This window comes from Lygodium microphyllum, chromosome 29, assembly GCF_053477565.2.
Source record: "Lygodium microphyllum isolate KBCC chromosome 29, Lygodium_microphyllum_v1.1.10, whole genome shotgun sequence".
NCBI lineage: Eukaryota > Viridiplantae > Streptophyta > Polypodiopsida > Schizaeales > Lygodiaceae > Lygodium > Lygodium microphyllum.
The window spans coordinates 77,339,343-77,350,413 of record NC_141163.1 but is presented as its reverse complement, the minus strand read 5'-3'; the positions used below and the strand labels follow the sequence as shown (position 1 = coordinate 77,350,413).

The 11,071-nt window shown below is 38.6% G+C and overlaps 1 protein-coding gene across 2 annotated transcripts in view; it reads right to left on the bottom strand.

The window, feature by feature from the left end:
- Window positions 1-4,753: 4,753 nt before the first annotated feature.
- LOC148010821 (uncharacterized) overlaps window positions 4,754-11,071 on the bottom strand; it is a 168,314-nt gene continuing 161,996 nt past the window's right edge. Inside the window, exons 19-20 of one of the 2 annotated variants that reach the window (XM_087671274.1) lie at window positions 5,386-5,757; window positions 4,754-5,290 (exon numbers count right to left, since the gene is read on the bottom strand). In XM_087671274.1, coding sequence (XP_087527400.1) covers window positions 5,168-5,290; window positions 5,386-5,757 — 495 coding nt within the window. In that variant the 3' untranslated portion in view covers window positions 4,754-5,167. Of the gene's footprint in view, window positions 5,291-5,385; window positions 5,758-11,071 lie in introns of those variants that run through there. The other variant, XM_087671275.1, reaches the window with a different exon arrangement.

Here is an 11,071-nt window from a genome sequence, read left to right as displayed (position 1 = left end):
ATGGTTAGTAATCCCAACAACATGCATTTAGCTTCAACATTACATATGCATCCTTGTATGATATTGTTATCATAGAGATTAATAAGAGCCTGCATTACACCTTGCTAAACCAACTGACAAGTGTGTGGTTACAACTAATGAATAAGTACTTGCTCAACCAAACTCACATCTATTACTTCCAATGCCATTCGATAGTCATCATAAGCCATAAAATCATGTCCCAAAGTACCCATAATGTCTACCATAGGAATATCCAACCTATTAGAATCAACATCTCTAATTAGACCCATAATACTCTGCTTCCTTACTTGTGGAAAGTGTAGTCCTACAGTACCTACTACAGGTACTAAATCAGCCTAACTTTTGATTGAAATCTTCAATCGACAATTTTTTTTTATTCAAATCGAAGCTAACACTTTCCTCTTCAAACATAGCACTTAACAATAAATTTCAGAGCAGGTCAGAAAAAGATATGATAGCCCAAAGTTGGCTGTCTGAAATTGTCTACAACTTGCTCTGTTTGAATGAGCCTAAAAGAGGTCTATAAATCCAACTTTAACCATGTTGAACCTTGTATACTCACAAATAAAACCGAAGGCACTTTGGAGGGTACCAAGATATCAATTCATGATCAATGAAAAGTAATCAAAGTCCCAGACCACCCATTTTAATGACTACAATGAAGGAGCAATGTCCTGCAATCACTGTATTAATGGAATCACTAGCAAGATGAATCAATCAATGCCAACATAAGTATATCATCTTATCACCACTACCAACAATAGAAAGACATTGTTTTAGACAAATCAACATAAGCATTTAAGTGGCTTACTGAAGATCCCATGCCACCACAAACATGTCATCAACATGACCCATGTAACAAGTAATGCTTGATATCCAAGAGCTCAGAAAAGAGTAATGACTTTTCAGCTTGTTGCCATCAAAAGCCCCAAAATATTGCTTCTTAATTGAATCCCATAACTCCATAATCTTCAATCTTACCAAGGTTAAAGAGCCTTACTCAAAGAAGGCAATGAAGTTGCTGGAATTGATAGCTATGGTTGGAGCTTATCATTGAGCATTCAACATTAGAGAATGCCTCTTGGTACTTCAATTAATGAAGAAGTTGAAGAAGAAAATATTTGATGGTTTCCTACTCGATTCAACAAGAGAAGCTCCATGGTGCTTCTACAACGGAAGAGAACTAACCTTCAATCTTCAATGTTGGCCATGAAGAAGCAAACCATGTAGAATCCTTGTAATGAAAATACTTTAGCTCTCTTTATACTTTAGAAACCAAGAATGTCAAGTTTGAAGAAGGATTCCCAAATTTATCCTCCATGGAAGCTTGATGAGTTGAAGAAAGCTCCAATGTCTCTAAACTTGCTCAAATTTTGAGAGAATCTTGTTGTAGTTGAACTCCAAAGATGAAATGAAGAAAAACCCCTTTGAATTTGAAAAATTTTGTTCAAGCTTTAATGGCTACCCATGGACTGCACAATTAGGGTTTACACGAAAGCTTGAGGCTGAAGAATGGAGTGCAATCTTTGATGATTACTTGGAAGATTTCTCTTGCCAATGACTAGTTGGAGTACCAAGACCTGAGGATTAAGCAAGGAGAGCTGCTGGGAATCAGCCTAAAAAATGTGCCGTATTTTTTGGGGACGTCCTGCATACCATTGTTGAGCTTGATTGGGTCTGACCGGTAATATACATGAAGCTTTTGAAGGGAGGAAGCTTGGTCTTATGTTACTTTGTCAAGAGCAGTAGGGGTTTCAAAGATGGAAGGAGATCTTGATGGTAGACTCTATGAAACCTACAAGAAGCTACGAGAAAGGAAAATGAGAATCCTCTCTTTGTAAAGTAACCACAATTTGTTTCCATTCTAAGCTCAGTTAACTCCTATTTGACCAAGTTACCTTCAAAATAGCTTGTAATGGATACACGACCTACCATTTTAGCCATGGTTTCGCCAAATCTCTCCGAGATCTTTGTCAGAGTCCCAAGTTTAGTCTCTGCTCCAAGTAGAACACCTGCAAGTATCTGCCATGTGGCTCCTGTACTTGCTGTCCAAGAATTAATTGTGTAAATTTTAAGAAAATTGTCTAAAATGAGGAAATTAAATGGACCAAAAGCCTAAGCTTTGATACGACTTGTCAAGAAGTGAACTAGAGATAGAAAGAGGAGAGAGAAGACTGCAAAAGAGAGATAAAGAAGTGCAGAAGTGAGAAAGTCTAATTGAGGAGAACGAAAGACTAGAAATGGAGAGAGAAAGACACGAAAGTAGAAAAGAGATGGCTAGCAACCATGAAAGGATAGAAAGAGAAAGATGAAAGAAGAGAAGACACTTATACTAATGTCAAAATTGGATACAAAACTGGTTACAAAATGATTGGTACATTCACTTTTTATACCTGCCCCTATGTACCCCATTTTGCATCTCTTACAATAAGTCCCAATTTGTTTTGAGGACAAAAACTTCTTTTGAGTGGGGATGGAATGTAAAGAATGGGAAATAGAGTAGAAAATAGTAGAAAATGAAATAATACATGGCAAGTATAAAAGTTATAGGGACTAGTTATTTTTTACAAATTTAATATCAGTACAAATCATTTTCTTGCTTTATCTCTCATCCAACTTTCATGGCTAACTTCTTCATTCTATTCATGTGTTTCTCTCTCTTCTCCTAGTATTTCTCTTATCTCTTCCCTTTTTTTCTCTTCCTCTCTCTCTTGCAATATTCTCTCTCCTATCTCTCTCCCCTAGTTCACTTCATAACAATTACACATTATCACTTAGGGCAACCTAGTTGCTCCCAAGGATAGAGACGCATTGAGGCTTGAAACTTTCTAAGAGAGAGAGAAAGCTTGAATGATCTTAGATAAAAAAGATCATGTTCAATCAATTGTGGGTGATTTATTATGAACATATTTTTTATAACAAAGGATAATGTCATTTCTAAATTCGTCTCTCCCTATTGAGCAAAACTCAAGGGTTCCATTATTGCCCGATACCTTAACAACTCATGGAAGGACATTCTTAAATAAATGAACTAAGGATAACAAAGGATAATGTCCTTTCTAAGTTCCTCTCTCCCTATTGAGCAAAACTCAAGGGTTCCATTATTGCCCAAGACCTTAACAACTCATGGAAGGACATTGATCTATTCAACCACAAAGAATAGATGTCATTTCATTATTACAACCTTTATGTATAAGAAGGAAGCTTTTCAAGATGATTTCTCCCATCCAATTAGAAATTATCAACTCATGGTAGGACATTCTCAAATAAGTGAACTATTCGACCACAGAAGAGACGACACTCTCGAAGCTTGGATGGTATTCAATTATTTTGGCTATCTTCTAGGGCTTAGAATCATCCTCAACAAATGATTTATTTGGTTTCATGGAAGATCAAAGGCTAAATTTGAAAGATGGCTAATTGTTGTGATGGTATTGTTGGGAGACCATGAAAATGTTAGCCTTCATTCTTGTTTGTTTGGCCTATTCCTTGCCTTCCAATAAAATAGTAAGGAAAATTTTGAGAAAATCATCAAGGATTCTTAGTAGCTATAGGCTATTACACACTTGGGACAACCTAGTTGCTGCCAATGATAGAGGGAGATTGGGGCTCAAACTTTCTAAGAGATAAAAGGCTTAAAAGAATCATGTTCAATCAGTTGTAGGTTAGTTATTATGATGATATTTTTTATAACAAGGGATAATATCCATTCTAAGCTCCTCTCCCTCTATTGAGCAAAACTCAATGGTTCCATTATTCCCAATACCTTATCAACTCATGGGAGGGCATTCTCAAATAAGTGAACTTTTCAACTATGAGGAAGAGATGGCAATTCATTTTTACAATCTCTATGGGTAACAATGAAGCTTTTGAAGATGATTTCTCCCTCCAATTAGAAGCCTAATCCATCTAGAGCCATTCTAATTGGGGCATCAAAGATGCTATGATATTTGGATTTTGATACCTTGCAACCTAAAGTTCATGGACTTCCATGGATGGGGGGAAAATGTTGTTCGTGGATGATTCTTTTTTGTTACAATTATGTAAAACATTATTTACAGGTTTTAGTTTTACATAACCACTTTGAAAGCTAGCCTTAAATAGTTTCGTGTTGCTTCCCTTTAGGTTATATACCTTTTGTATCTTACGATTCTCTAATATAACATTCGTCATAGACACATTAACTGTCTCGAAGCAACCCCTTTGCTTACCAAGTTGTAAATAGGACTTATGTTAAAGAAGATGCCTATTCCTCTTTAAGTGAGTTAGCCGTGTGTGTTCATAGCAAAAGAAAATATCCTAGTGAGAATCCATCAAATTTTGAAAGCTAATTAGGACTATCATTATGGAACCCGTGCAAGGATGATGTCCATCACAATCATATGTATTTTGCTACAAAAATAAGGCATTTCTAACTTATTACAAGCCTAATTTCCAAGAACTTGCACATTTAAGGCTCTCATGAAACTCCTCTAACACTTATGTAGTAGCGTATAGGCTTCTTAGGAGAGGAACTTGATCTTTTGTTCCTTTATCTTTGTTGGGGACTCCCAATGCACATGTACACACCTCTCATTTGAGTACTCTTCACTCCCAATATATATACACCTATATACCTCTTGTATAAATCTTAACAAGTTGCTTGGAAATAAAAAGTACAAAACATTACTAGGTTGACAATTACTATTAAGATATCTCAAAAGTTGTGCAAATGAATGGAAATTGCAATGCATAGGATAAGTGAGGCAAATTTTTTCATTTTTCGAATTTTGTACCATGAAATAGACATGTATGAGCTTGAAGGTAAATGTACTAAAAGGCGGTGACTTGGTGACATTGGGCAAAGATTCACCCAATGAACTCTACTCCATAACCATGTTCTATCCTACTTGTATAGGTATATCTTGGTCACATGAGATGGGACTGCCAAATTCTTGCCTATATTAGCGATAGATTCCTTCTATGCTTGTCTAGCCTCACAAGAACCAAGATCATCCAACCCAGTGTAAGTAGTTTATTATACATATTGTATTGATATAATTGGTGCATAAAGAATAATGCACTATTTTGTATTCTACCGTCTTTTCCTTCTTTTGTTACAAACAAAAATCTTGTGCTCAATGAATGGACATGGAGTCATGTTATATTACATCACTTTGTACAAGTCGTTCTTTCTGTATATCAAAAAGTCACTCTCCAGCCTCGCCAGAAGATCACTCATCAGTGCATCTTCAGCGCAAAAAGCAGACACAATCTCATTTTTAGAGGCCTGCAAAATTGAATTGCTTTTGCGGATCAGAAGAAACTCTTATCACTAAATCTAATTTCACAGTTTAAAAAACAGTGAAGCATGCAATGTATTACCCCATCATGCCTGGTCAACCAATCCATGACAGCCTCCTCACTTGGCACTGCAGGAGAATTCAGACTTCTAGAGCATTCATCCTCTGTTTCTACCCGTTTGCACTGTGCTTCATGTCTCCAGATTGGGGCCCTTTTCAGCTTACTACCAAACGAAAAGCTTGAATCATCTGTCCATGGAGGCCTTGATCCTAGATCTTCATGAGTAGATGCCAAATTATGTTCGGCTTTCAGCTCATTTTCAGAAGTAATAGAACCATGCTCCTCAATTTCTCTTTCTTTCTTATCTAGTTGACTGTCTTCATTAGCAGCAGTAGGAACAGGAAGGTTCAGGTCTTCCATCATCAAGTACATTCTGATGTGCAAGTAGGTGACCTGTAGCACAAATGAGACCTCTCTCTCTCTCTCTCTCTCTCTCTCAAAAAAAAAAAAAAGAAAAAAAAGAAAAAAAGAAAAAAGAAAAAACTGTTGAGCCACTAAAATTGAGGCATGCACTATTTAAAAAATGTTGTGAATTAATACCTATTTTATTCTCCATTAAACAGCTCCAAAAATGTTAGTTACTAATAAATACCAGCATCATTTTTGGATAGTAGGATAAATGCTACCATCAGTTTGATCTTTTATGACTTCAAAGTTAACACATTATATGGTTTCAAGTTCCAAGTTTGAAGGTCAAAAATTGTAAATGTCATATTTTTCTTTGGGGTTTCTCCCAAATAATTAGGGCCACATATGGTTCATCCCCAAGGGCTGAGCCATACTCCAATCATACTTTTGTACCCATATGCATTTGCCCTATGGAACATATAAAAAAAACTATACCTATTTCCCACCTTAGAGTCTTCCATTGTTGTCCATGCACAAACACACCAGATGATAAGAGAGGTAAGCTCATGTCCAAAGCAAAGGTACATATCTTTCTAGGCTATTCTCTGGAAGCCAAAAGCCTATCCTTATACGAACATGATTTTCGCTTGGAGGGATGTTATTTTGATGAAAGACATTATCCAGATATCCGAGTCTACATCTTTGGATCCTTTTACATCTTCTACAGCTAGTACTCCTATTGTGTTGTCTAAGTCAAATCTTCATCTGACACTTGAACCCACCTCTACACAGTCATCCACATTACAACCACTTCCTAGGGACCTGTTACCTCACTAGTACCAAGAAACTATGCACAAATCAGGGATGCTTCCACTTGATTCTATCTCCAAGGGCCCTAGATGCTCTCTTGGGCTTGCTTATACTACTTCATTTATATGTGTCTTTATGACAGATTATATAGCACATTGTGACCCAGAAAGTTGACAAGAGGCCCTCACTCATCGTGAATGGTGCACTGCCATGGAGGAGCTTGATCGAGAGCATTGACAATAGCATAACTTGAGCATTGGTGGATCCTTCGAGTCACAAGGTCATTGGTACAAAGTGGAATTTTCATATTGAGCTCAGGTTAATGGAACCTTAGATGTGCCGACAGAAGTAATGGTAAGTCTCCATCTTCATCACAGGATCAGCATTGATTATCTTCATCATGGGATCAGCATTGGTCAACCCTCCTCTTTGACATAGGCATTAGGGGGAGAGGGGGCCCCTATAGCTTTCCCTTCCACTGGCTAGTGGTGAGAGGAGGCTTCTTCACTTGGTGTTAACAAGATTGTTGCCACCACCTTCATTGATCTTGATACATGTAAAAAGTCACGGCAAAGAAGTAGAGATTGCTGTATGTCTAGCAGCTAAATCCTCCCTAGGGAGAAGATCAACATGTTGCACAAGGTCTAACTACCAGTGTAGAAGACACTTGAGTTTGGCTATATGTCCTTGGATGCCCATGGCAAAGTCAAAGACAAAAGGATTCCGGGTGATCCAATTATGCTAACAGCCCCAAAATCTGAGAAAATGGAACAAGACCCTCATATGTGGCTGCACCAGGGTGGCATATTTAGCCCTAGCAAAAACCCAATCAAAAGGGCATAGCGATAGACCAATAATCACTTGCCAAATATCTATCAAAAGAGCCCAAATTTTCCTAGCCAAAGGGGAGGAAATAGATCTATGATGCAAAGATTCCATGCTGATTGTACAAAAAAAATTGTCATTTGAGATTGAGCACTTGGAAAGGGCCAAAGCAAGGGGAAGCCCACAAATGATCACTCTCCAAAGAAAGACTTTGCATTTGAATGGGGTCTGGTTCAACCATCCTTCCATCACTGTCATTTCCAACCAAGCCTTGGATTTATGCATGCCCCAAATCACATTGGCTTGTGTTTTCCAACCAAGCCTTGAATGAGGCATACATGAAAGGGCCACGCTTGTGTTTTCCAATTGATCAATTTTGCTTCCATCTTTTTGGAGATATGTTCTAGCAAGTATTTTGCAAGTATTTTGATTGCACATCAACACCTAAAGGATATCCCAAGTGTCTAACAACATTGCCACAGTACACCACCACCCCTTGCCATTCCAAGGACTTGATGTCACATTTAGTGCAGCTCATGAGGGGTGATTTTGCAACATTAACATGGAGACCAAAAGCATACCCAAACAATATCCAAACATCCAATGCCTTACGAAGACTATCCTTCTCTACATGTAAGATCATGAAGGTGCCATCTGCTAGTGATTGTGCAACAAAATGCTGTCCAAAACGAAGAGATAAACCTGCCAATGAGCAGAAGATGCGTTGCGAAGGAAAAAAACAAGAGCTCAATGGACAGCCCTACTGGACCGAGAGTGCAAGGGGGAAGGGGGCAATATCACCACCATTTAACATAACCCTCAAAGAAGCATCAGCATCGATGGTATGGATCAACTTGAACATACACGGCCCAAAACCCATAGAACGCATCAATTCTACAAGAAAGGACCAATCCAAATAAACAAAAGCTTTCTCCAAATCTAATTGCACTAATACCACCTCTTGGTTAGAGTGTTTGGTTTGCACATTTAGAACATTATGCAAAATGTTTCTACTCTTAAATGAAGCCATACTAATTGGGGTGCAAAATGGCAAGGAGATGTCTATGGAGGCAATTAGCCAACACTTTAGAGAAAATTTCATACATCAAGCCCATTCAAGGAAATAGGTCTCCAATGTTTCAATATTGATGGACTTTCAAGATCAATTTAATAACTCCCTCCTTCCATCATGCATAGGTCTCAAAAAATTCATTAGTGAGGCCATCCCAATCAGGGCTTTTATCCATGGGTAAGTTCAATAAGACATCCATGACCTCATCCTTAGGAATGCCACTTTCCAGTGCAACCTGCATGTCGGATGAAATGTGGTCCCAAACCAAGTAATAAAAAGCAATGGGCTATAGAAATATGCTCAGAGAGATATTGGACCGTTCCGAGAAGCTCCAAAAAATAGTTGGGACACGTACGAACAATGGACTACAGATCTGTAACCATATCCCCATCTATATGCTATAGTCTAACCGTATTCTTATGGGCAAGGGAAAAATGCAAACCACAAAAGAATTTATGAGACTGGCAAAAGGCATCTTGCAAATTGTCAATCAAAGGTTTAAATTTAGCCTGCTAATACGATCTCATATGGAACTACTGGATAAGATCAACCAATCGCATAGCCAGTGAGGACAAGAATGTATCATTCAGAGACTAAAGAAGCAATGAATGCAACAAGGCTAATAATTCCTATGCTGCCTGTCGATGTTGTTTGCAAAGGGATGCATGATGGATGCCATATTGTTAGCGACCCTTTGTACATAATTAGTAAATTGCCCAAAGGTGTGAGCTCCTCTTGACAGGAAATTAGACACACATTGGTCAAGAAATTGCCGCATATAACCATTGAAGCGTGCTTCAAATAAGACAAATTAAAGCGCAATTGCTGAATACATTCCAAAAACTGATTTTGCAATAAAAAAGATTGATTGAAACGTAGAGGCAAACGAGCAAGCAAGGCCTTAAAAGGCATGAATTGGCCTATGAGTCAAAACCAAAACCAAAGGATAGTGATCTGACAAAACATGCTATCGCTCCACCCACATATCAATCACTGCAGGAAAAAAAGAATCGCTCTGACAAATGTAGATCCTATCAAGTCTAGCCAGGTGTTCGGATACTGAAGAGAACAATAAGTATATCCAAACTATGAAGGATGCATCCAAGTCCACATGTTGAGAACAATAAGTATATCCAAACTGTGAAGGATGCATCCAAGACCACATGTCTTTTTCCAAAGACACAAGTGCAAGTGCATCCCAAGCCTGTTGCTCAGAACCATCCATGACCAAGTGCGGTGAAGTGGCTTGATGCGCAAATACACATGCATTAAAATCATCCATAACAAAACCTTGACGAGCCATGGAAAGGCAGTGCAAGTCATCCAAAGCTAACGATGTTCTTGAGCAGTAGAAGGAGCATACATGCCCACCAGCCATAAAACCTCACCCTCATATATGATTTCCACCATCAAAAATTCCTCGAGGGTCTTAAGAAACCAAGGATGGTTGCAAGGAAGATCTAACAACCAACATAACTCCAAATTTATCCAAAGCTAACGATGTTCTTGAGTAGTAGAAGGAGCATACACGCCCACCAACCACAAAACCTCACCCTCATATATGATTTCCACCATCAAATTTCCTCGAGGGTCTTGAGAAACCAAGGATGGTTGCAAGGAAGATCTAACAGCCAACATAACTCCAAATTTATGTGGACACACTGTATAATCCCTGTAAACATAAGAACCTGCCAAAGCATGTTGTTTGTGCTCCACAGAACAAACACATCCCAATTACCGGCTATCACAATTCTCCACAACCGATACTACTTACTACTCAAAGAAATGCCTTTAACATTCTATAAAGTAAGTCTCATGATAAACCACAAGAGAGAAAACTATTGAATCACCACTTTCGCTTTCTCTTTAACATCCATAGCTTTAGTAGATTGAAATCTCTCCATCTCATTACAGATCACATCTACAAGATCCACCCTCTGCAAACTAGCGATCGAAGCCCAAGAAGGAAACTACTATTGTTGAGAATGTAAAACATCCCGAGGAGGCAAAAGCCTCCCACACATGTCAAAGCGCAAAGCAGAATTAGAGGTACTTTTATCATCCACACCAACTGCACGTACAAGCGAAGTTTGAGGTTTCCTATAAAAATCCCTACCTCTTTGTTAAAAAGTCTGAGTAATAGGATGAGGAAGTGAGTGAGCAGGAGTCGAATGAGATTCTTGTCTAGCATTACATCTAACCACAGTGACCCAAGAATCATGTTGAGGAGGCAGATTTTGACCAATCAAATGCGATACACGCTCAATACCAACTTGGGAAGCATCCCTATTACCATCATCATGTCCATGCACGGCAAGAGGCATAGGACCAACATCTTGCTGTTGCTAAGTCATCGACTGGGGATCATGCTCTTGCATATCCATGTCAGGATCCAAAGAACGCTGCAATACCTCAGGGCTTCTATCACATTTGGAAATAAAATGGCCCAATTGGCCATATTGAAAGCAATGTCCAACAAATGTGCCCCATTTAAGCTAAAAAAACCAACGTTTGCAATCCAGGGACCTCAAAACGAATTTTGGTTGGCCAAGGTTTTCCTATGTCCCAAAGCATACGAGTCTTGTTCTTATTGTGAGAGACCAAACGGGGCTCCACCAACACCTCGCCAAGGGTTTTCAAAACCAGAGGAAA